The sequence below is a fragment of the Haliaeetus albicilla genome, chromosome 19, assembly GCF_947461875.1.
Source record: "Haliaeetus albicilla chromosome 19, bHalAlb1.1, whole genome shotgun sequence".
Taxonomy (NCBI): Eukaryota; Metazoa; Chordata; class Aves; order Accipitriformes; family Accipitridae; genus Haliaeetus; species Haliaeetus albicilla.
The window spans coordinates 25,360,173-25,386,787 of NC_091501.1; the positions used below are offsets into that span (position 1 = coordinate 25,360,173).

General features: G+C 38.6%; 1 protein-coding gene across 1 annotated transcript in view; it reads left to right on the plus strand.

The window, feature by feature from the left end:
• Window positions 1-26,615, plus strand: part of LRP6 (LDL receptor related protein 6) — a 130,635-nt gene that overhangs the window by 4,092 nt on the left and 99,928 nt on the right. Inside the window, exon 2 of the mRNA XM_069806881.1 lies at window positions 12,486-12,879. Within this exon, the coding sequence (XP_069662982.1) occupies window positions 12,486-12,879 (394 nt within the window). The remainder of the gene's footprint in view (window positions 1-12,485; window positions 12,880-26,615) is intronic.

The window sequence follows — 26,615 nt, forward strand, 5'->3', positions numbered from 1 at the left end:
TTCCTCAGAAATTGGTGTGCCTTTGTCTGCCGTGATTTCCAATGTATTTTCCTCTTTCATCTCTCCATAGAACAGTCTAAAATTAGCATGATCTAAGGTGTTACAAAATCCACCATTACTTTAATAGTTTTTGCAATTGCAGCTCTGTGATATAGTTCACTTATCAGATTGCTTTAGCTTTTCTTTAAAACTGAAAAATTAGGACTTAGAAAGTTTGATGGAATTTTTTGCTGTGTCTTGGAGGTAAGGTGAAGTAGCATTTTTGGCAAGGTACACTGAAGATATGGGGAAGTTCTGGGTATATGGGTGAAGCTGTGTATATCTGGTCAGAGGTGTATGCAGATGATGGGCTTCTTGCATCCTTCAGTGGGAGTTTATATAAAGATACTCAGGTGAAAAGCTTTGTTCGTGTTTCTTAGCAATACCGGTTAGAAGGGCATTAACCATACTCACGTTTCCTTTTTCCCTAGTGAATTGATCACATCTGCGTTCCCCAAGTTCTAGGTAATGGATTTGGCTAGAAGCTGTAGAATGGGTAGAGGGGCTTCTTTTGCAGGAAGATAGATCTGGAGTATAGGAACCTTTTAAACTCCGTCTTTGGGAGCTGGAGAAATCTGATTCCTTTGGACATCTGTAATCCACCTTTATGATGATGTCGCATCTCAAAAATGCCAGCTTCAAAAATATCTGCTGCAGTGCACGTAATATGGGATTTACTTTTTAGTTCAAATCAAGTAGAGCAAAGATAATTTTCTTTTTTTTCCTTCTGAGGGAGTGGAGTAGGGGAAGAAAACAGCAAGAAACAGGTCGCAGTTTCTGATCTGCCACCATTCATCTACTCTGGCAGCCAGTCTGCAGACTTAAACACTATATTCTTTGTCCCCAGCATATTTAACCTTATTAATTTCCTATGAAATGCTAAACACTTGGGTTGCTTTGCTGGTGGCTTCTTCAAAAGAGTCCACTTCCTTGTACTGTAGGGAGGAGTATGCGTTATTGTTGAGTGGCACCAGAAATGCAGTTGTTACTAAAGCTTTTTGTTGCATGCTCCTGCTTCTGGCTGAGCTGGTGGCTCTGCTGTGCCTGGGAGGGTGCTCAGCTTCTCTCCCAGTTCTCCTGCTGGGGAACCCTCATGCTTCAGCCCACTCATCTGTCCTGGTTTCAGCTGGGATAGAGTTAACTGTCTTCCTAGTAGCTGGTACAGCGCTGTGTTTTGAATTCAGTATGTGAAGAATGTTGATAACACTGATGTTTTCAGTTGTTGCTCAGTAGTGTTTAGACTAGAGTCAAGGATTTTTCAGCTTCTCATGCCCAGCCAGGGCACCTGACCCAAACTGGCCAACAGTGTATTCCATACCATGTGACATCCCATCTAGTTTAGGAACTGGGAAGGGGTGGGGAATCGCCGCTCGGGGACTGGCTGGGTGTCGGTCGGTGGGTGGTGAGCAATTGCCCTGCGCATCATTTGTACATTCCAATCCTTTTATTACTACTGTTGTCATTTTATTAGTGTTATCATTATCATTATTAGTTTCTTCTTTTCTGTTCTATTAAACCGTTCTTATCTCAACCCAGGAGTTTTACTTCTTTTCCCGATTTTCTCCCCCATCCCACTGGATGGGGGGGGAGTGAGTGAGCAGCTACGTGGTGCTTAGTTGCTGGCTGGGGTTAAACCACGACACATCTTAGAGAGATTTGGTTAGTAAACTATACATGGCTGGTGAAATTCTTTGCTACCACCTACTTCTTTGATGGCACGTGGGGCCATTCCTAGTTTGAAGGCAGCTGTTGCCAGTGAAGCAGAATTTACGTTAGTAAGGAATTTCCCACAGATGGACTTTTACTGGTAAGTGATATCAGTTGCTTAGAAAGACATGGGGGGATGCAACTGCCTTGCAGACTTCAGGGATGGTCTGTTCATGTTCATATAAAGCAGTTGGCATCGCTCGCTTAAAAAGTTGAGCCCTCGAACCTAAACGCTACAGCTCACCAAGGGTGACTCGATGTGTGGACATGAGGTTTAGGATGAGCATGCAGTGAGTACTTCCACTTCTGCGCCGAGTGCTTTGTAGTGATGGCTCTTCTAGAGGGTAATTGCTGTTTAGTGAAAGAAACACATTCTCTAATAATAACCTTTTTTTTTTTCAACTTATACCTCACTTGTGTAGTTTCAGAGTATATACCACTTGCAGAGTTACAGAATACACAGTGCTCTAAACAAAGAAGCTGTGTCATTATTTTGGAAGGGGAAAGCGTTGTATCTCTAATGGATTGCACATAAATGCTGGGTATTGGCACCCTAAATATTAAGTAACTTTTTGCTATTCATGTATTTGTCAGGCAGGCTGACTTAGAGATCCTTCATTAAGCTCTGTAGATATTCTTGTAGTTTATAAATATTTATGGCAAGAGATTCACAATGTGAACGGGCTTGATATTTGCTCCACGTGGACAGAACTTGGTCTGAACACAGTGATGGTGTTTGCAGGTAGAAATGAGCTTGTCGGCGTTTCTCCTTTTCGATATGTTCTCCTGTGAAATGGTTATGAAAATAGGGTGGGTTTTTTGTCTCCTTGTGATTATCTTTCTACCGACCTTGCTATTTCAATGTAATTGGCACAGTTCCCCACCAATTTTGAAATGGAGTCAAACCTACCAGTCTATGACTAGAATGGGAATACTGTAATACCTTTTTCCATTTGATTTATAATACACTTTTAAGAACATACCATTCAAAGTGTAAGTTAAAAGAAGCAATGGTTTAGTTAGTAATACTTTGTTTCCTTTGCAAAATGTTCTAAACTATTTGGAGAAAGAAGCATGTCAGTTTAAAAGATGGAATGCTTTTTGAGCTTCATTATTTATATGGAGAGAACAATAAGGAAATGTTTTTAATATAAGCAGACATGGAAAATGGCAACATTCGTAAAGATTTTTTTAGTATCTTGTTACAGGATCACATTACCTAAATAGAATTACTCCCTCGTGATATAATCAATGTGGCAGAAATGGGATTATAGTTTTAATTCTGTTCATGAGGGCCATGTGTGAGCTCTTGATGTCAGATTTGAAAAGTAATCGTATTTGAGACAGAAAATCTTAATCAACTAGCTATATAATTTTTCTTAATCAAAAATCTTTTGTTTTCCTTCTCTATGATACAGAAATGTAATTTTCTCCTTTATATTTGTCCTCTTACTCTTCCCCCCTGCCCTGATCTGTTCCCAGAGGAAAAACAGTTCATATGGTTTTGGTTTTTGTTGTCATTGTTGTTTTTTGTTTTGTTTGGTTTGGGGCTTTTTGTTGTTGTTTTGCTTTAAACTGTTTATGCCTTCGGAACTCCTCAATAATAAGCATTCTCCTCTGTCCCTTGCCAGAGAGTTCAGGCTTCTAGAAGGTAGCTGATGTGTTTGGTTGAATTCTCGAAGTTAAGGGTATGTGGAAGGTAACAGAAATGTAAGGTATTGTAGAATTTCAGACTTCTTTTCCTTTGTTGTTCTGTCAAAGCAGTGAATAAAATTCTTGCTTGTACTCATAGTATTAGTGTTAATTAAAATGTTAACACTCTGGAAATCCAAGAATCCTTTTGTCCACACATGGATTAATAGAGTAGGAATATTACGTATAATAGAAGAGTAGGAATTTGTAAACCTTGTAGTGACTCTTATTATGTCCATTTGGAAAATACACTGGTGTTTTATTAACTAGAAACTTAACCGAGGCTCAACAGTTAGCCTTTACTCTAGGTAATGGTAAAATTCATAAGTAAAGTAATTCCAAGTTGGGTGGGTTTGTGTTTATGGGGGTTTTTTTTGTTTGTTTTTCTTTTGGATTACCAGAAACGAGTCCTATTCAATATGAGAAAGATGAGATCGTTCACCTTTTTCAATGGATTTTGCATACGTGTGTGTGTTTTGTTTTGGTTTGGTTTGGGTTTTTTTGTTGTTTTTTTTTTCAAGTGTCACTACATCTAGTGTAAGCCTGTTGAAGATTTGACATTAATAGAGCTGGGATGTTAGTGTTTTTGAGAGTTAAAAAAATAAAATAAATCACATAGGTCCAACTGTGTTTCCAAAAAAAAAAAAAGCAATATGCAATAATTTTCAAAATTCTTGAAGTATGTGCACATCTTTCCTTACCCTTTAAAAACAGTCCCTAACTGTTCATTTGAACCAGAATTGTTAATTAATATATTAATCTGTAGTAAACCTAATAGTCTTAAGAATTTGACTGTTTAAAGTGTAATTTTGGTTTGAGAACTTTTTTGTCCTTTAGCTGATGGAAGGTTGTTTTAAACTTGCACTGTGAGTATTTTCTTTCAATTTTCTTATAAAACTATATTCTAGTTCAGTGTGAAAAACTTCCAGTTTTTGCAAAATTGTTGGTACTGACTGTCTTGAAGAAAGTATTTTACCTGCATGAGAAACAAAATCTGTGAAATTGTTTTACTAGTTGGAGGTATGGCTTATTTTATTCTCAATATTTGTTATGATGGATGAACTGACAAAGATGCTATTCACCAAGCTTGGTCTGGAAAGTATGCCACAAAGAAGTTATTGGATAGCTGATATGTTCTTTGTTGAAGAATTGCAGAGAAGTGGGGATGAAAATGTGATAAACCTTCAAGGCAGTACTGCTGCTCCCCCCATTCTTTCTGCCCTAAATTGGACCCGCTATTATGTCCCAGCTGAGGGCTGTCACTAACTTTTGTGGTGTACTTGTCAGTACTTGGCAACTTCTTCTGTTTTATTCTGTCCTCCAGTTGTTTTTTTTTTTTTTTGTGCTAAATTCACGCTTTACAGCAACTTCCTGATAGCGCTTAAAAAATCTGAACAAACAAAAAACCCCAACCACAAAATAGAATAAATAAATTAAAAAGATGCTTTGATTTTTACCTGAGGAGACAAACTGACAAACTTAAATATTTGTTAAGTACTAAGCATGCCAGCTCAGATAAATTGCTGAAAGTCATCTAAGGGTAGCTCAGTGCCTATGAACTTCTTGTCAGTGTGGAAAAAGGGTTTGTTAGTTTGAAGGTAAACCAGTGTGCTGCTGCTCAGGGTGTGGATTTTTTTTGGTCCACGTGGAACTATTAGCAATCTGGCTGAAACCCCTTGGCTCGGGCTATTCCCACATGGTGTCTGCCAGTATAACTAGGGTCCTCCAGCTATGGAGACAAGTGAGCTGGCAGGAGTGATTGAGGGCAAACACTCCCAGGCCATTCTGGACTGGATGTGCATCCCCAAATATGTGTGCTGTCCAGGCTGGAACACGTAATGAACTGCCATTGCTCCAGAGCAGCAACAAACTTTGGAGCATTCCTGTCTCAGCTTGCCAGGGCGTATAAGGTGTATCTTGCAGCCTTTAGCCTTCCTAGGCTTTGGGAAATGGGCTACCTGTGTCATAGCATCACGATGTTGTGTCTCGGTGCTCTAATTCAGTGGAGGGACTTAAGTAACGCAGTCTTTCAACAGCTTCATGGGGGATATGATAGAGGCTTTCGGTTTGTTTTCTTACTGGTAGAAGTGCTGTAGGAAACGATGATGCCAAAAGGTGTGAAGGGTAGTGTTTTGTTTCAGTGTGCTCAGGTCGTCTTATCCGTCATCATACGGCTTCAAGTTCGGATTGCAAAATATCATCCCTATTCAGATGTGGGACTCTAACTGGTACAGTATAGCCAAACAAGATTTCTTTTTCTGCATGAGCGAAGGTGCATGCTTGGGAGAACTGTCAGAAATGTACCTTGCAGACAGGAGATGCTTTGCAGCAGTCTGCAAGCATACTAACTTTTTCATTAAACAGATTGTGTCGATTTAAACATGGGTGTTTCCAGTAGAACTAGGGAAGTGTTGCTAGTGTGCATGGGACAGGTATGGCTTCATCTGCAGTGCTGTGTGTTATTCCGATAACTATTTGAGAAACTGGGAGAATGTTGAAGGAAGGTTATGAGGACACCTGAGGAAACATCTGCAGGACCTCAACATAAAGCTTCACGTTAGTATGGATCACGGTACTGCTTGGTCACTTTCTTGCCACTTTGTGGCTCCCTCTTGTAAGCAGCAGGGTAATGGAAGAAGGTGGTAGTATTATATGGCAATGCAGCTGCACGCAGATGCCTGACCGGGGACCATAGCTCTTTGCTCATCCTAGGTTGTTGTCAGCAAGATAGATTCAGCATATAAAGTTATGAAGATGTCAGCTGCTGGAGTAGTGTGTTTTATCTCCATGAGAGTGCATGGAAAGAAATTCAGAGTAGCAGAGTCAATGTTATGGTAAGATGGACAGAGGATCAGTGTGAGTGTGCTACCTAACACTGAGAAGAGACATGCTGTGATAATTTGGAAATCAGCTGCTAGCTCTATGGCTCTGTTGCCAACAGGATGATTTGACGGGCAATGCCTGCCATTCAGAAAGTTATTTGCCTGTGATACGCTGGAGTTCATGGTGTACCTCAGTTGTGTGTGCTTTTGCTGTACTCTGCCAGGTCTGTTGGCTTTTTATGCCTGCACCTGGTATTTCTATCCTTCCCTGTACTCCATTTTTTTTTCCTCCTCTCATTCTCTTGCCTCCATCCTTCTAGCTCTTCAGAAAGAGAATTTTTTCCTGTTATTCAGAAGGCTAAAGGATGACTTACTGCCTTTGTACCAGCCAGTTTTGCAGGATGTTTCAGTCTCCACAGCTCCTGTCTAGCCAAAAGCCTGCAAAACTAATGGTAGAAGCTTGGTGCAGAATCCAGGTGCCATTGTTGCTGCTTGGTGTCTTTGGTTTTGCACTGACGTGGTTACTCATCTCACTCACTGGCAAGCCTGACTGTTCTTTTCCTGTGACTTCTTGAGTTATCATCTGAACAGCCCTTGGATGGCTTTAGCATGTGGAATACACTTTAGGTTAGCTGAAAAGAGGAGAAAAGGTCCTTTCTGGCAGGCTTGGGCTGCTTCATGCTTGTTTACCAAAGTCCTGGTTGCCTGCTACGTCCTGCAAGTATATTTGTGAGAACAAGGAGGTTCAGAGAGAGTAGAACTCTCTGTTCACAGTGAAGGTAGAATGGGGGCTGCTAGTAAGTCAGTTCATTATTTTTCTTAAAAAAATTGTGTGGAATAAATCAGGAAGGGTGCTGTGATGGAACACTTGGTGCAAAATCCTGGCATGCTGCTTGCTGTGCTGAAACGCTGTTGTGTTTCCTGGTGATTTTTTAATTTGTTTGAAAATATAAACTATCTCTGTATAAGTTTCTTGAGGCTGGGGCCCTGGTTTTGGGGGAAGTTTATTTTCATTTGCAACTTGCCTCTCTTCTGATTTGGTACAAATCTCCCAGGCTTTTATTCCCAGTGCTACCTCAACCTTTTCCTTCTTGCTCGTCCAAACTGTGCAGCAAAACTGAAACATTCACAGATAACAAATATACAGAATTCCTTATAAGCATAAGCAATGATGAAGAAATTTGAAACCTGGGGAGTGAAGGGAGAGTCCTCACAACTGACTGTGCCAGAATCCTTGTGTCAGTCCAGAGAGTTTTTCTTATCTTCTTGTGTTGGCTCTCTGTGGAACATCTTGGGAATGGGGAGGATTGTATTGCATGCAAGGAGTTCTGCATATAGGATGTTTTTGAGGAGGTTGCAATTTATGCTATTTGCTGGTTGTCTGTGCCCATTTATCTGCTTTTTCTTCTCTTGTGGGCTGAATGTGGGTGCATGTCATTCCATCAAGGTGTCTGCCAAATCCTTCTTGCTTACAGTGCCTCATCCAGCACAGTGTGTATTTGCTTGGCACATCTCATCACCGCGTCTCTTCTTTTCCAGTCCTCATGTTTGCCATCCTCGTGGCAGTGTGCTTGGCAGTATCAATTCACCTTTAGATGCTCAGAGTTATTTAGCAAGACTTTTAAAAGATGGGGAGTTTTCTCTTCCCAGCTCAATGATATCATCTTCCAGTGTAACAATCCATAGGTTTCTTTACCAGTGGACTCCTGCATGGATATTTCTTTCCCATGTGAGTGGTTGCCCAGTATTACTGGCTGAGCCACACTGGGATTCTGGGACGGGTTGCCACAACTTACGGTTGCCACCCCTAGTCTGGTGGGTCCTGTTCCTAAATTGGAGGTTCACAAACAACTGGTTCAACTAATTTGTCAACGCTGATGCAGTTCTTCCTTTCACTGGTGTGCTAGTACTTACGTTTATCTGATTTTTGTTCTGAACGGGTGCTGGATGATGGCTGGCTAAAAACTACTTTTTGGCAGGTGGAGGGGAGAGCATGGTAGCCTTCTGCTGGCTTAGCTCCCTGCATTGTCTTGCTGTGGTATGGGACAAGTGCTAGTGCCAGTGCAAGAGAGATTGGGAACCGACAGCTGAAAGTGGAGCCGGGGAGAAAGGATGTGGCTGCAGTCACATCTTGAGCAGATCTAGCAGGCTGCCAGTGAAAGGGGGGAGAGCTGTTCCCCCTTCCAGCTCCCTGCTGCTTGCCTTATGTTAGTTTTGGAGTTTACTGGACCGCTTCTTGAGTCGATTCAACTCGCTAACCCAGTCAAACCTTTCACTGATGTAATGATTTGATTCAGCTTGGGGAGGGGCCCTTAATTAAGTGAGGGGGTAGAACAGCATTGGTGGGGGTTGGGTATGAGAAGAAAGGGTTTGGGGAAAATGAGATGATGCTAATTGCTTTAACCAGGCTAAATTCCATGTCAGTGAAAGAGTATGAGCATGTTGAAGGTAACACTGACCTAGTGGCACCCAGAGGCATCATGGATCATTGAAAGAGGAAAGGTGGCAAGCGGGAACTTGTGGAAAAGGCCTCTGGACTAGTTAAAGAAAAGTGGGAGAAATTCTGACAGCTTAAAATAGCCACATAAACACCAAAAAAATTGAAAAACATTTTTAGCTGGTAAAGTGATCATTTAATGTTGGCTCATTGCTTTGCATCCTGTGGGCTGCAGCATTTTTAAGCTAGTATCAGATGCTCACAAATCAGATGTACAAAGCAAGACTTAAGTAAACAAGTGTTAGGGAAACCAGACATAAGTTTCTTGGGTATTAGCAACTTTCAGTATGCTATGGAGAGAGACAAGAGCTGCAGCCAACAGAAATATTTGGTACAAGAACTGGAGCTTGGTGGTGAGGAGAAGGATGCTGATGTAGAATTCTAGTTGTAGAGGTAGGGCAAAAAAGGCTGTGGCTGGATTTTAATATCGAATGTGGTAAGCATAGGGAAGGTGTTATGTGAATATCAGAGTTAAGAAGCAATTAGGCTCAGTGCCCCACTATCAGCTGGAGTTTCTTATGGTTTAAATTATTTTTGTTGCAGTTCAAATGTGTTAAACTTCAGGTTTTGTAACTTTTGTGTTCTCTAAGCAAATCTTTATTCCTGCTGGTGGATACAAAAAAAGTTCATTTTGTAACCAAGCATAGCTTTTACTCTGTCTTGGGTACTTTAATTAGAAGAATAAACTGCATGTAGATGTCTCAGGTGAAAGAGGACATGGTAGTATTCACTACTGTTTCAGTTGTTGATTTCCAAGATGGTTGTTTTTTTTTTTTACTTTTAAAAATGTGTACTTCTCTTCAATGTAATATTGTTTGTTGCAGTTAAAATATGCGTTCTTATGATTTCTATAGAAAGAGAAATAGAAACATATATAAAGAGTTCAGCTTTGACTTCTTGAAAAAAAATAAAAATCTGAGTTGTATCTCTTTGCCCCATTATAACTTAAACTGTGAGATAGTTGCCTAGCTTTGAAAGGAGTTTGTCTTGGACTTCTTCCCCTTTATTCAAGAAAGCCATCTTTTCAGTGTCCTGTGCTTCCTTTAAAGTGAGTTATATGGAGCAGGATGGGACCTTCTGCCACAATTTTCCTTCTAGCATTGCTGTTTGAGTCAAGTAAATGGCAAAGATGATGCTAGGTGCTAATGCTGCCAACTTCAGTAATTGGGTTTTATAGGATATTGAAGCCTTGGCGTTTTCTGGGAAGGGTTGGAGGGAGTGGGGGAACAAACCTGTTTTTTATTATTTTGGTGATGCATGCTTCATTCCTGAATGTCGCAACAAATTGGAAAGCTTAATATCCTCATCCGCCAGCCCTGCGGAATGTTACAAGTTGCAGCTTTGAATCAATCTGCATGAAACTACACATCTTAAGTGTAGCTGTGTTTCTTCTGAGCTGTCATTCAGATAACTTGTATCATTCATGAAAAGGACATTTTCTCCAGTCCTTCCTCAGCCAGCTCTGAGCTCCAGCAAGGAGTGAATAACCTATGCAATGCAAGTTGTGTTAGGCTCAGCAGTGCCTTCAGGCCTTGGTGATTACGCTTGACATGCCTGGTGTTCCAATTCAGTGCATGCTGAGTGCATGGGTACTCTTGCTCCGTGTTGCACATAATAATGGAACCTGTACTCATTTGTGTGTGGATTTACCTTTTTTCAAATGCTGGGCATACTGTCTTATTAAGAGAGAGCTCTGCCAGTTGGCTGCACACTTTCCTATGGTGCATTGGATGACATTGAGCTGGCTATTAACTAGATTTTTCAGGTTACAATTGTATGCAGGCTTTAAAAAGTAGAAGGTTTTATTGCATATCTATTTTTTACTGCTTTCAGTTTACTGAATACTTTCTTCTGAAAAATGCAGTCATCATAAGCAACCTGCACTTCAAGAAGCTCTACTGTAATTAATTTTAGATCTTTAGGGGGTGGGAAATTATGCAAGGAACGGAAGGAGATAGCAAGGTAATAAACCTACTTAATATAAGGATTCTGCTTTCTAAATTAAAGAAGTCTACCCCTTCTCTGTGGAAATATAATCTCTAAACTGTATGTTTTGCTGCGCAATAAAAACTTGCTTTCTGGAGGGGGGAATACAAATTTAGTCTTATTAAAAACAAGAAAGCTTCTCTCCTCCCCCACATTTCCATAACTTTCTATCTAAAGATTGTCATAAATCAGTTTATATTCAGTGTTTCTAAAATTAGGATAACGGCCTAAACAATTTGTTTGTTGTTTTTTGTTTGTTTGTTTTTAAAGGAGGAAAGAAAGTAAAAAGCTTCCAAACATATCTAGCAGAACTTATCTGTAGGTAGATTAAGGAACTTCTTACTCCCTTCAGCTTCTCCCAATACTCACGTGGCAGTGTCTTTGACAAACAGTTTTATGGTAACAAGGGGAGTAGTCTGATCTTGAAAACTAGCTTTTTGAATTTTCTGAAGTGTGTGTTTGTATTTCTAATTTCAGTGTGAGTTTCTCATACAAGGAACTGTATCTTTTCTGGTAGCGTAGCCCTTGACATTATTCAACCATGCACATCTTTTGGTTCTATAAATGTAAGCCTTTTCGTGAGGACATATACCCTGCTAGAAGTTTAAAGTGCCCACCTATGCTGATGAATAAATCTGCAAGATTTCTGTTAAATTTGTGTGGCGATGGGTAGAGGAGCATTTATTATGCCAATCATGGTATGTATCTGAATGATGCTGTACAGTTCTGTTGCTACAGTCCCTGAGTAAACACAGGGAAAGGTGGAAATGTTTTCTCATAGTGGGTTTAAAAGGATGTGATTGTCTGCTTTATACAATTGTAGTATTTTTTCTTAACCTTTTGTTCAAGTAGGAATGAGGCTGGGATTTTCATAATGTTATATATAGCTTGTGGTTAAGGACAATTAAGCAGCCATATTACAGTTAAGAAACTATATGTTTTCATGGTTACTACTTTTCGTTGGTCATCTTGGGTGTTGTGTGTGAAAAATACACGGACTGTGCAAACTGATAGAGTAAGCAAATAAAGCATATAAAATAAATGCTTTGTGTTAGAAAACTAAACAGGAGTGATATAGCTGAGTTTGAAAGAACTTTGTGTTGTCCATTCCTGTAGATTTATTTTTCTCCCTATCTCTTCATACCAACATCAACACTCTAAAACATTAATCTCATGCTGTGCAATGAATTTTGTATTTGTATGTATTATATGTAAAATGTCCAAGATATATAATTTTGGAGCGTATCAACACACAGGTGACTTTCATAGCTTGACATGAATTATAATTGTATAGAAGTGGGGTGTATATTACTAAATTCTAGCAAAAAAACCCCCAACTTTGCTCAGATGGGCCAGCACTGAGTGCTTAGAAAACTGCTTTTTATCCTTGTCTTTTCAGATTCTTATTTAAGCATCCTTCTCTACAGAACAGTGTCATTTGGGCACTTCAAACCTCCATTTTCTTTCTTCTCTCCCTTCTTTAATCTTACTTTAATAATGCACAACCCAGAATAATGAGCTGCCCATTACAAAGTTACCATCCTGAGTTGTAGCACTGTTAAAAGGCTTCGAGTTGGTGCTTTTCAGTCAAACTTCAAAATGTCCCCATACTTTTTATTTTTTAAAAATTTCTTACATCAGTAGTTATGGCCTGATGCACCATCATAGTGCAAGTTACACTTAATATGAGTGGTGTTAATGCATCTGTCTGTCCCCCCACCCCTTATTTCTCCCATTTAAAGCTGCCCCACTGTTGCTGTATGCGAACCGACGTGATCTGCGACTGGTGGATGCTGCAAATGGGAAGGAGAATGCCACGGTGATTGTGGGTGGCTTAGAGGACGCTGCAGCAGTGGACTTCGTGTTTGTAAAGGGGTTGATATACTGGAGTGATGTAAGTGAAGAAGCCATTAAACGAACAGAATTCAATAAATCTGGGAGTGTACAAAATGTGGTCATTTCTGGACTTCTGTCACCTGATGGGCTGGCATGTGACTGGCTGGGAGAGAAATTATACTGGACAGATTCTGAAACAAATCGGATTGAGGTTTCTAATTTAGACGGATCACTGAGAAAAGTTTTGTTTTGGCAAGAATTGGATCAACCCAGAGCGATTGCCTTAGATCCTGCAAGAGGGTAAGTCTTTCTTAAAACAAAATATTTACAAATATTACAATTTCTGTTACTTCTTATTGAATGATTTTAAATAAGTGATGGTACTGTTATCGAAGTTATTGTAAGCCATTTTGTATTATTTGCTTCTAATCCTATTAGTGTGATTTAAAAACAATTTGCACTTCTGAAACTGCATTCATATTGGTTTGTGAACTAGGATTCATCAGACTTTTAAAAAAGTACTAGAAGATGAACAGAAATGGATAAGTTCTAATGTAAAACTTGATTTAATCTGCTTGAAGGGCCATCAGCTGCCTGTGGACAGGCTTGTGCCTCTCTGCACTGTCAAATAACAGAAGTTTTTTGAGCTTTGTTCATTGTTGATATTCATGCTTTATTGAAACAGCCAAAGAAATGAGAGATATCAATACACTGTATTAATAACAATTTGAGACATGTTTTAGCACTTTACTGGAAAATTTACAAAAGGGTTCCTCTCCCTGCTCTCAAGGGAACTTTTGTTTTAAAAAGTCCTGTGTTTTGGCTCAGCCCATTCTAGAATAGGTCTAAGTAGTCTCAGCTTTCATTTCGGTCCCTGGATGTGACTTATAGTATAATTTTTTTTTTGTTCTTGGGACAAAGCTGTGGTTGACAGAAACGCTAAATTCAATGGTGGTTTTGGTGATGTTACATAAATGGCTGGCTTGAGGTTACCCCGTAGGTAGTAATCTGTGATAACGTGACTGGCTCTCCTGAAGTGAAAGACTAATGGAATATCCTTGATGTTGTGTAATCTTTTGACTTTTTTTTAATCTGTAGTATAGATATTATTTATACTATCTTTTTTTCCTGAACTAGCAAGAAAATTAATCTATTGTACTGCCATTTCCCATATTTTTTCAGTCAACTTTTTTGAGGGGAGAAATCAATGCATTGTTTCTTTGGAAAGATGAGGGCTGTTTTAGCTGCTTGCAGCTTCATTACATTGTAATTTGTTGAACTTGTATGTTTAGGTCTTTTCCTCCAAAAGAAGAAGAAAGTCTCTTTGTAAAACGGCTTCTTTCCTGAACTTCATAGAAATACCATATCTTGAATATTTTCTTCCACAGTTTCAATAGGCCTTTGACAATATATAAAGAGGAAAGATGTTTCTTTTGCATTACTTGTATTTCTAGCTTTGGAAATAACAAAAGGATGGATTTATGCTTTTCCTATCTCTTTACAACTTATAAATTGGAGCCAATGATAGCATTAGTTTTATTTTATTAGATTCTAAAAACATTTAAGAATGCAAGAAAAGAGGTAATGCTCATGGCCTCTTCCACCTACCATGCCAAAACTGAGAGAGAAAGGAGAGGAAAAACACAATCAAAGTGGTTTTTTGATTTGGCTTGTAACCAGAGAGACTGAGATTCTTGTTAGTTAGGAATAATGTGCTGTTGTCAAGCCAGTTGGTTCTTTTTAAGAAGAGTATTTGTATTTTCTGAATACGTACAGTAATATGCTCAGTGATCAAAACTAGATGATTGCATATTCTTGCACTCTTTCATAATACTTTACACGACGAGGAAACTGCGAGAAGAAAAATGAAATAGATCAAAGGTAAAGTGAACTCATAACTTTTTCCATATTGATGATCTGTTGAAGCAGTGGGAGTAAACACTTCAATATGCCTAGATTTAAAACAAAACAGCTCAAACAAAAACCCAAACACCACCACCCCCTTTCCCCAAAACAAACAAAAAAATCCCAACCAAACCAAAAAAAAACTCCAACAGCAGTAATTGAAGGACAAAATATTTTTTTCTTCTAAATCTTTGTAGAGGTCACTTTGTAAGTTGTTCTATGAAAGGTATGTTTTAGGAAGGTAATACGGTAATATATCCACTTTCTGTCTTACCATATTGCAGTTGCAAAAATTGTAATTCTCATGGAATTTTATGACAGAAAGCCTCTCAGCTTTCAATAAATCTTGTTACATTTCAGAATGGCCTCCAAAGCTTGAAACATAGGTGGAAGGGTGGCATCAGCACAGGGATGTAAATAGAAATAAAATAAAATAAAAAAAATCCCCAGACTGTTCTTGTATGCATGCTTCTTTCACTAATATTTACGGTTTTTTAGCCCCGTAAATGTCTTTTGGTTTCACACTGTTGCCTGGCAGACAGTGGTAAGGATAAGCCATAAAAGGATCTAAGAACTGTTAATAAAATCTGAGACTTGGAATAGCAAAAACCCCTCTCATTTTCCTGCAGTCTAATCTATCTCCTGTTATGCTCAGTTGATTGTTATTCCAGATACAGTTTTATAAACTCTTGTAATTCATGTAAAGAAATGATTTAGCAGCAGAATTTACACTAAGGTCATCATTACCCACAAGTTCAAGTTTTCATTAAAGTATGTTTGTCAAATGCGGTTGATTTAAAGTAGCGTACATCAAGTATTTCACGATCAAGTTGATTTAAGTACCAAACTACTCATCTGTTCTGTGCTTGTGTGTACATGTATATTTATTATATGTATCTATCTTACTGAAAGTATGAGAATGCCTACTTTGAAATGAAATGTTAAGAACAGTATAAGCTAGCACAAATATGTAGTTATGAATAATGCATTTTCTTGGCAGTGTCCCATGTAGAAAAAATTAAATGTTTCACCAACGCTCTGGTCTTTTTAGCAACCTATCTGCTGTAGGATACTCAGCGGTTGTTCTCTGAAGGTCACTAGCCAGTGCTGTTGTGATAGTTCAGAGGAATATGATTGAACTCTTTCAGAGCATGTTACAGCAACAGTAGAGGCGATTAAAGAATAACTGGTTTGGGTAGCCTTTGCTACTGCTGCCAAAACCATCTGTTAATTGTGTGTGAGGTTATAGGTGTAAATGAAATACTGGAGCAGAAGTTAGACTTGGTTCCTGCGTCTGTTATCGATAATGAGAAATGCAATACACTTACTAATGGAAAATATTTCTCAGTTGGTAACTGAGACACAGCAGCAAAGTCTAATTTTTACTCCGGTATTTTTGTCTAGGAAGCCATCAGGATCTAAAAGTCTAGACTCCTCTTACTGGTCATGTCCTACGTACATTTTGAGGTTTGAGCTTCTCATTTCTCACGTTCATACGCTACAACTTACTTTACTTTTTTTCTATTTTAGTTATCTTGATACTCAATAAAATATTGTGTGTGTACTAGGAGAGAGGAGAAGGGACCTCAGATGAAGAGGAAGGGAATGGGCTGCTTGTGCAGCGTTCTTTTGAAGTGAGCCAGGGGGTTTCAGGGCAGTTTCAGGAAGACTTCTCATTCCTAGTCATCCTTTCTGAAACTGTTTATTCCTGACCTGTGTTAAACATGTGACCCTCTTAATAAGATCAGCAGCTGGGTATAATACATACTGCGACACTTCAATGTTGACTTTTTGCCAGGGGAAAACCAGGTGTTAGACCACCAAGTGCAGGAAAGCACCAGATTTAGGAACTGCTCACATGAAAGTTGAGCAAGTGGAAAAGAGGTTTTTCTGCTTCAGCACTCAAGATGGGGAAAAAAAAAAAAGGCAGGCATATTTATTCAGATTCCTGAGCAAGTGCTGCTTGAAAAGGCAGTATTGTATATTTGTACTGCTGTTTTCTTGTTATATTTTTTAATTTGTACAGCCCTTTTGTCCTCAGGGAAAAGGCTTCATGATCATTGTTACAGTTCCCCCAAAATTACCCTTTAGACAACTTGATCGGCTTTCTTCCTAAGAAGCACTATCAAAATGAACTGGCTTTTCTCACTTCTAGATCTGTTGTTCACCACAAAGAGAATTTTAAGTGCCTCCTAGAAGTGCTGACTAATTGCTTACTTTTCAGGACATGTGTTAAATCAAGTGACTCTATAGAGTTACCTTAATTGTTAAACTCTTGTAAAGCTTTCAGGTTGTAAAGGTTTTCAGTTAATGAATGGAATTAGAATACAAAGAGCTACAACACTTTTTATGACAGCTGAAGTTGATTTCTGGATGAAGTACTTTGCATGTTGGGGAAAATCTTCAGATTTAGCATGTACCCCTCCCCCAGCAGGCTTCTCATCCCACCCACCCCCCCCCACCCCCCGTGCAAAACATTCGCAGGGAATACATACACTTTCTTTCTTTATGGACCTACTTCTTTTGTTTCTTTCAAAGTTGGAAACTTGTATCTGAGTGTGTCAAGCACAAAAGCAATTGTAGTACAAGCTTTACATCTGCACATCATAAAAAAAGATTCATGGGAACTGGTAGTATTTGTTGCTGAGTGGTAGATGTTATACAGCAATGTAAGGAAAGAAAAATGGACAGTTCTAATAAGTTACAGTATCTTTGATTTGGGGAAAAACATTTTAAAAATGAAAAAAATTCAGAATTTCTTTGTAAATTCACCTGTTCAGTGAAGTTTTTTGTTTGCATGCAAGTCAGTATTACATAAAATGGCACCTTAGATATAAATTTCCCCAAATAATGCAAATAACTGAAGGCTTTGCTTCATAGCTTCTCTTGCTTGATGCCACCTCTCCCTTGAGCAGATTGCTTCTGGCTGAAAATCCTTCTACTGCTCCTTTGCTGATACTAACATATTTCACAGGCAGCAGATTAGTGCACTCAGCTAATCATTTGCTGTGCATTAAGGAGTTAATTTTGAGGTTTTATAGGCATCTTATGTGCAAATGTTAAGCTGATATGAAATCTGCAGACTGCTGTGGTGTTGGCACATAGATTTATAAAGTGTATTTAATCTTTCTTCACCTAAGGAGGCTCTGTTGATCAGAAGATGTTGTTGGTTGCAAATACATCACTGAATTCTGGTAAGAGCTAGGATATTAAACAAGCCGAAAGGTATTTTTTGGTGACTTAAAGATAATGAAGCTAACACAAAAGATGGCAGTAGTATTGCACAGGTTGTCCTGATGACACTGCATCAGGAGTGGCCTGCTGTGGCTCTTGAGCTGCATGTAACTCTTGGAAGATCTAGAATGCATCACCAGTGTTGCTAGTAGCTGGATGATCCCAGGACAGGGACTGTTGGGTGACCTAAATCTCTAGGCGTGGGAGACTACAAATCAGAGAAGATTGCCTAGGCCAGGATTATACTGCATGATTCAAAACCCAATAGCATGCAAAGCAGTGCTTCATCCTGCAAGAGGCTGGCATGGAATCTGAAATGTCCTTGCTATCTTCTGCCTCAGAACTACTATAACTCCCTTTGCTTCTCAAGTATAAGGTGTTTGGGGTTTGGCTCTTGGTCCTATGAAGATCTTTGTGGCTTCTGGGAACAAGATCAGACACTATTCACTTACTGTAATAGCATTGAATATTAAGTCTAGGTTTTGGGGTTTTTTTGTTTTGTTTTAGTATCATTAACAGTCTGTTCATTTTGAAAGGTTCTTTCACAAAACTTTGCAAGGTTTGTTTGAGATTTGTCATGTATGGTTCATGTGATGATGGTTTCCAGTCCAATGCTAGGATATTTCCATGTGGCTAAAACTGTAAAGGTGTCATTTTATTGCACAGTTCAAAACGTTAATTTCATTCTCCTCTTCTCCTTTTGCCTCATCTGAAGGAGGAGGTGAAGGAAGGTAAGCAGAAAGTAACCAGAAACCCACATACTTAAAACAGAGTGAAGGCTTAGAGACGTGACCTCTCTTGTAAATCTTGCTGTGCTGGTTTAGATGTTACTGCCATTGACTGCCTATCCTCACCCTACTGCCAGAGGTGGCCAGGAACTCAGAAGAACATATTTGCTAATATGTTTTCTTTAATTTTCAGGCTTTTTACTTAGTTTTCCCTTTTGTGGAAGGAGGTGGGAGAGATTTGGCTTGTTAGAAATCAAACTAGACTGCACAGAATTTATTTGTGCAGGACAAACATTTTGCTTACAGGCTCAGGTATCTTAAAGTTGTAGATGCTTTTAGCTGTAGGCAAGATTGAAAATAGCCTTTCATCCCTACCTACTTCATTCAGCACTTGGGCAAGAAAACAAGATTGTGGACTGGATCAGTTAGTTGAGGGCTGTGCTTTCCTTTCTGCAACTTTCCTGTGAATAAGCTAGTAGCATCTTGAAACACTGTAGAGTTTGTCAAAACACTAAGTTCATTGTTTGTTTTTTTTCACTTTGTGTTTTCAGTTTTGGACTTGTTCTGGTAAAGCATGCGAATATGGTATGGTTGATAGCCTCTTGACAGTTTAAGGTGAAGAGGACGATTTGGCCTGTCCTTTAACGCGTACCTCAGTGCTGCAGTGATAAGGGTAATAAGAATTAGTAAACTTTATGTAACTTGCTGTAAAATATCAATGTATACTTCAGATATATGCATGCAGTGTTTGTTTAATAAGTTAGAACTAAGTATTTAAACTGAGGTAGTAATTTCCGGTCTGCGTGAATAACCTCTGGTGATGAGTCTTTGGGCATGCTTCTGTTCATCTGCATTTTCAGTCCCTGCAATTATAACTTAGCATCTAAGTCTAGACTATGAAGACCTGTTGTATTTAAAAAAATAAATTGTAAACAAACAAGTTTTCACTAACAACATTTTGAATGAAGTTTTATGCTGAGTGAATGCAAGGAAAATTATTTTTAAAATCATTATTTTAGACTTCTGGTAAGCATTATTAACTAGATGTTAATTAAAAAATGTTTGTTCACACACTTTAAAAATTAAAATAATACTAACATCTTTTAATAAGCATTAAGGTGAACTTAAAGGGGCCATATTAATTTACAGCAGAGAGTTACAATCTGATACATTGTTAGTTCTGTATTCTTTCTTGAGAAGTTCAAAGTAGCATTGCTGTTAAGGAAGCAGAGTGGCCTTAAAGGAACATCCGTGCTATTTCTGGGGAAGGGTTCAGAGTAAAAAAAACCCAAACAAATAATCCTTCTCTCCCCCCAGATATAATTCATGTAGCTTAGGGGTGTTTGTCAGGAAATCATTACTTCAGAATCCACGACATCTAATAAGACTTGTAGGAGAGAGCTTTCGATTGCTCACTAACGCCATTGCAGCTGACTCAGCTTAATAATTGCAAATTTCTGCAAGAAATTATTTTTGTATTAGGGAAAAGTTTTGTTTGTAATCTCTTTACTATTTCAAGGCAGGATATTTTAGAGGGATTTTTTTTGGAAATGATGATGAGCCTTAGAGACAATGTGTGTTAAAGCAGATCTGCACCAGAAGAAATTTATTGGCAAAATTTGCCTTTAGTGAATACAGCTCACTGCAGTATAGTTAAACTTCCTTTGTTTGTCCTGTGACCATCATCCTCCCTTTCTAAATAAGCTTCCCTGTCAAAAATGCACTTTCTGCCATAAGCTAATACTTATTCTTGCTGCGATGTGTCGGCCAACACATTGTACACCCCACAGTGCATTTGCAGCAGAAATCTGTAATGTGGACTCAGCCTGAGTCGCAGTGGATAAGAGGAGTGTTGTAGTGTCTGGCCTTATCGTTATGAGTCTGCTTCTTCGTGGGCTTGTGGAGTGTGCAGATGGAAGGAGGAATGCTGGAGGAAAAAATCTTACATTTTCTTCATTTAAAATCTAGATAGGGTTGGTTGGTTGTGGGTTGGGTTGTCCCCCGTCCTCGTGTCCACCCCATGCCCACCCCCACCCGCCCCAGTGTTTTGCGGAGTGACTGAAATGTGTCCATTTTAGAGTTTAAAATTTGGTCCAAACTTCCGACCAAAGGTTTTGATCTGTGTTGTAGAAAATGGAGCAGAAAGTCACCTTTGTTCCTCTGGAGGAAATTGATCATTGGATTTATGTTGTTGACAAAAAAGATTGATTTATGGCTCATTTTTTGAAGAAAGCTGATAAGTCCACTTGCTAACATGATTTGAAACAGACCGATAATATTCTCTAAATAAACTATGGATTAAGTTTGTTTAAAAAATGCAAATCACAGCACTCAGCTGCATGGAAGTTCAGCATGATTAACAAAGAAAAAAGTCTATAGAAGAACCATCTTTATTTGGCTGCATTCCTGGAAAAAATAAGACTATTCCTGTGGAGAATGAGTGTATTTCGGTACTGTCTTCTCTGTAGAGTGGTCAGATAAAATGTCACAGGATAATACATGGTACAGAGGACGTCAAGCAAATGTAGCTTTTACAGTGCAGCTAGTAAGAAAGGAGGACATACCAGAGACATAAATTGTGAGGTGACCTAATAAAATACCTAAATAAGTGTTTCTAGAACTTGTGCAGTGACCCCAGGACAGGAGACGATGGTTCATGTTACAGTCAGTGTGCCAGGGTTGTTAGTTGGGCCTGCATCTGAAGCTGTACAATTCTATGGTTTCAGGATCTGTGTATAAAAGACCTGAAAATGAGCTGAGCAAAGCAGAAGTTAGTGCTCTGAATTTTTGCTTGATGCTTGGAGAATTACTCCATTTTACTCTTTGTATTACTGTAGCCTCTCTGTCGAGTTTCTGGTCTGTCTGTTTCTTTGGTATGGGATGCCCCCTTCCAGGCTTTTTTTAAAACATCTAGTCCAGTTGTGGGTGTTTCATAATAAAAGAAATCAATAGAAAAACCTCAGCCTTATCTGTGGGAGCAAAGTCACTTCAGATGGGCCAGTGATGCTGTTTCACAGTAATACTCTAGATTTTAAATTGTGTGATTTAAATGCATGTGTGGGTGAGAATGTATATATAATATGTATTTGTTGTGTCTGTGTCTAGTTAGTTGCATCTTATACTTGAAACATGCTAATCATGTTGTACCTTAAAACCTAAAAACCAAACCAACCAATCCCCAAAATATCCCCTTCCCCCCAAAAAAACCCCAAACCAACCCAAACCCCCATAAATGTGGTAACCTTTTTTACTTGGTCTGATGAGTAGAAATATAAAGAATAGTAACACATTTTCTGGACCTTAATGCTTTAATTAGAATCCTTCTGACACTGCTTGCTTAAAAAAAAGAAAAAAATCAGCATCCATTCTGGGTCTCTGTCTTCCCCCCACCGCCTCATTTCTTTCCCCAGGGTTGTTTAACACATACTTTACATTTTCATTTCTCATGGGAACCTTGTCGTTTCTCACTTTTACATCTTAATTCCATGTTCAGCATAAAGTATTACTTGTATTAAGTTTTCTCTGTCACTTCAAGCAAGAAGTGGTATAGATAGGAGATTATGCAACTAAGAGCACTGTTAAGTCGGAGAGCTTTTTTTTCTAAATAAATCTATGCAAGTGTGAAATTTATTTTTCTTATTTAAAGGATAAGTATTATCTCTACTGTAACACGTTGTTAAAAATTATCCTAAAATTAAAGAAAGCTGTCTTGCAAATTAAGCTTGGTGATTCATTTGCTGTGTATTGTAGTGATGCATAGAAATATCTTCAATTCTCAAGTAGAAGGTTCTTTTCCTAAAAATACATTTCTTTGTTGTAGAATAAAACTGTATCTTATATCATCGTCTAACTTTTAGGTTGAACTCTGGCAAACTTCTGAGTAAGCTGAAATTAAAAAAATGCTATTTTAATATATCTTTTTTATTTTCAGCATGCATTTTTCTTGTGTACATTTAAAAAAAATCTTTCTGTGAAGTACATATTTAGGTCTAGATATAAGCATAGTTAGTCTGAGGTAAAAATTAAGGGGGCGGAAATTGCTCAAGAGGTACACGTGGTTTATAAAGTAGTAGGCTCTGGTAGGTCTCAGACTGTAAGAAGATCCTGAATGAATGCTTTCAGATGTGTAAAACAAAACTTGCCAATTTCATACTGTAAACACTTGAAATAGGATGGGGCTTGAGCAGTTGGTAACAATCCAGAGTTGTCTGGTTTTATTGTGCATGTGTATGTGGGTAAACTGGTGCTTTACCTGATGATGAGCTCTTGCACAAATGTTCTATTAACTGTATAAAGTATGGGTTGTGTGTTAATTTTACTGTGCTTTCCTGATGAAACAACTTGTTGTTTTATTGCGATAGCCTGACACGCTATTTTAAACAGCATTTAATAATGTGCTTATTGTGGCCAGAAGTGATGGCTGGAGGTTCTGACTGAGAATTTCTGTTGGCCCCTAGACGTGCATAAAAGTAGTCGCTTGACTGAGAAGAAGGATTGCTGGATGTAGTGTTCAAGCCAGCACTCATTGTTGAGCTGGCAGGCACAGAACGGCTTGGCCAAGTAGTCAATAGCGAAACCAGAGATTTGTTTTAGTAAAGGTCTGATCACTGCTCATAACCACTAAAAGCTTTAGCATTAAATAAATTATATAGTCCTAATCAACGTTTTATAGCTACAAACCAAATTTGGATTTAAAGAGATGGATACTATGAAAGCATGAAAGTACAATGTGTTCTTGAGGTTTGACAGAAATTTGTTACTTAACTAGAGAAGAATTGTCTCTTTGAATAAAAATGTTCTTCTATTTCAAGGCAGAAATGAGACTCGGAAAACTGAGAGTTCCTAAACAGAGTTCTTTATTTTAGCCTCTTCAAAATTGTTGAAATCTCATCAGCTTATGTAACCAGAGCATTTTGCGTACTGTTTAGTAAGTAGCCAAAGGGCAGTCTTGTTGATAACCATGAAACATAAAGAGAGGCTCTTTGCTCCCGGTCCCAAGTTCCCTTGTCTGGGGCAGGTTCCCTGTAAACACTGGCCCATGGCCCTGTTGTTCCATGTTCTGTCTTCTCTGTAGCCCCCTTCATATAAAATGATGCTATCAACTGGTCTCACACAGATAATTGGCTAATGAAGGTTAAAAAAGGAAAATCCAGGTCAGAATATAGAGGATTTCTATGCATCAGCTTTTAAATGTTCAGCAGGACATACCTGAAATGGAGCCAAGCAACGACTGGGAGAAAAGCTGAGTGATTTTTGAGTTTTGATAGGCTTTATGGTCATCCGGGGGCTGTACAGAGACAGAAGTCTTCCCATTTTCTTCAGTGAGAATAGGATTACAGACGCCAAAGGGCCACCCGTGCAACAGGGTGGGAAGATTAAGATTTTTTGAGCTCTGGTTCCTATTTAAGTTCTTTGTCACTATTCTCCTTTTGAAGCCTGGTCCTCTGCAAACAACTGCTAGTAATCTAAAGTTGAAATCTTACGAGCTGAATTTCTCATGTGTGGCTGTGAAATTATTAGATGTCTTCTGTGATTCTCCAAAACACACAACTTGAGACAGACTATGGATTTGCGTAGTTTGGGATTCTTCCCCCCACCCACCTGCATGGTTTGTAAAACCTCCCAAAGCATCTCGCCCCTTCCCTTCATCCTCCTTATAAGTGTCATACTAAAAGCTCCCTTAGAGAATTTGACATGTGGCACCCTAGAAATACATAACCTCAGCCAAAACTTTGAATAAAGAGATGTGACTTTGTAAAGATGGACTACATTATGTTCACCCACATGTGCATGCACGTGGCTGTTGACATATGTGAGTGTGTGTATGCATATTTTATCTGTAGAGTTCACTACTATTAACAGTACATACACCAAACATTCTTACAAATAAGTGCCTGAAATCTGTTACAGAAATCAACCCATTAAAAACTGAATGGGGTTACAGAAAAACTTGGTTTGGGTGTAGGTCTTTCAGAGGCTAAAGTCTTCAGACTTTCATGTGGTGACCCTCATATAAGCATATGTTACCTGTGACTGCTCTGTTGATCTTGACAGGACTGCTTATTCAAAATTAAAAATGTACTTGAACATTTTGCAGGACCCAGACTGAATACTTAGCAGTTTGTGGTCCTGGAGCTAAGAGAGTGGAGTAGCTATCAGTATTTTTGGAAAGATGAAAAGATGGAGGAGAGAGAAGCTTCTTAAGATACTCTAAAAGTAGCTATGAAATTGAGAAGTAGCATTTGTCATATTGGGAAAAGCTGCCTGACAGCTCTTTTATAGGCTAGCAGAAGTCCTATATTTAAAAGTAGAGAAAGGAAAGAAAGCAACCTTGAGAAATTAAATAGGCTTAAAGAGAACATTCCTGAAATCAAGTGGAAGGTCATCTATGGTAGGTAGTTGATACTTAAACCTTGACTTGAGTGCCGCCTGTCATATTACAAATGAAGAAGTCTAGTCTTAGGCTCCTGCTCATGAATGATTTGGCATAAGACTCTTCTATTGTTGAATTACAAGACTGAGTTTGTTTGGGGATTGTCATTCCTGAATTCACAATTGCCTGCTCAAGTAAGAAGAAAAAAATTCTTTTGTGCCAATGAAAGAATCTGCAGAGCCAGTTAGCTATAAAGTAAATTTATGAAGTGAATATATTTTTTTTAAATATCATTTTGTACTAATGGAAAAGTCAGTAGTATTCTGAAAATAGTTATACTCAGTGAAGTTTCTGCATTAAAAAGGATAGTTAGAAGCAAATATTTGCATTTTGAAGTGGAGGAAGATGAGACCCTCTTCGCCCTCTTCTTTGCCCCCCCCCCCCCCCCATATTTGGCCCCACCACATACACCATCCACTTTTCTGACTTCCAATTTTCAAAGTATGCTTTACATTCAACTCCTTGAGGGAATGTATATAATGTAAACATTAAGCATATCCTCCGGGGCTGTGGCTTTTAAGTGTTTTTCTTTCTGAAGTTGTATTTTCCAAAGTATCTTAAAGATGGTTCTTAGAATCTGTCTTGTGAACTGCCTGGTTTTTCAGGCTGGCTTGTTGTGGTAGACCATGAAGCTTGGACAGATAAAATCACAGCATTAATAGTTATTTTGCCATAGCAGTGTTGAGTATGCTGCTTAGGTAAAGAACTGTGGTTTTGCACAGAGAGTTTGTGGCATTCCAGTGTCCAGACTTAAATGATTGTTTTCTTAGTGCAGGACCTAGATGCTATATAAAACTTCTTTTCAGGAACTGCTGAATATTAACTTCAAATTTTTTCCCTTGAGATGGTAAAGGATATGAGTAAGCTTAATCTATGTATTTTTTCTGTTAAATAAGGGAAGGCCAAAATCACGTTTAAAACAGTGTAAGGGACATCTGCTCTCCCCTACGTAAGTATACGCCAAATCTGGTTAATAAAATGGAGCTTTGCTGAGAATTTGAAAAATGTACAAGCTAGGTAGTGAGAACAAGTATCAGGTTAATTCTATGCTTGATAATTTTTGTTATTTTTAGTGAAAAGAATGGCTACCTTTTTCTCTTGCACATGCGTCGGCAAATATATTGCTCTGGTGAACCATGAAACTTGCTGTTTCCATTGTTCTCTGTTGCTTATAGGTAAGTTCCCTTTGGTGTGACCATGGTCAAGAAGTTCATGTGAGTGTAAGACACAGCTTGTCAAACATATGTTCAGTGAGTGCTTGACTAGTGTTTTTCTGATGGAAAAGTTCTGGCTCCTTTTTTTAGAAACAATAAGAAAAATCTATGGGAACAGTTAGCCTTTTTATGACTGACTTTGAAGACGTTACATGACTTGTTTCTCTGTTTCAGCCTGTCCCTCTGGAATTATGGAGTTGCTAAGTTCTGGCATCTATTTTCTCAAGACTGTCAAGAGCTGTGTATTAATCTTCACAGAGACAGTTTGGTGTTTTCTTTGCATGGCTAACTGTAAGGGTTGTCAGTCTTTAAAAAAAAAATAAAAAATTAATGCTCCAAAATCATGAAATGATATGAACAGTTGCTGTATCCAGGGAGTCAACAAAAAAGTTGTAGGCAAACTATGTACAGAATAAACCTTTTGACCTTAAATCATTTTATTTCACCTAGAATTACCCTGTTTTGCGTAACTGAAGACAACACTGTTTTAAGGTAGTTGTGTTTCTATGCATGACAAGAAAT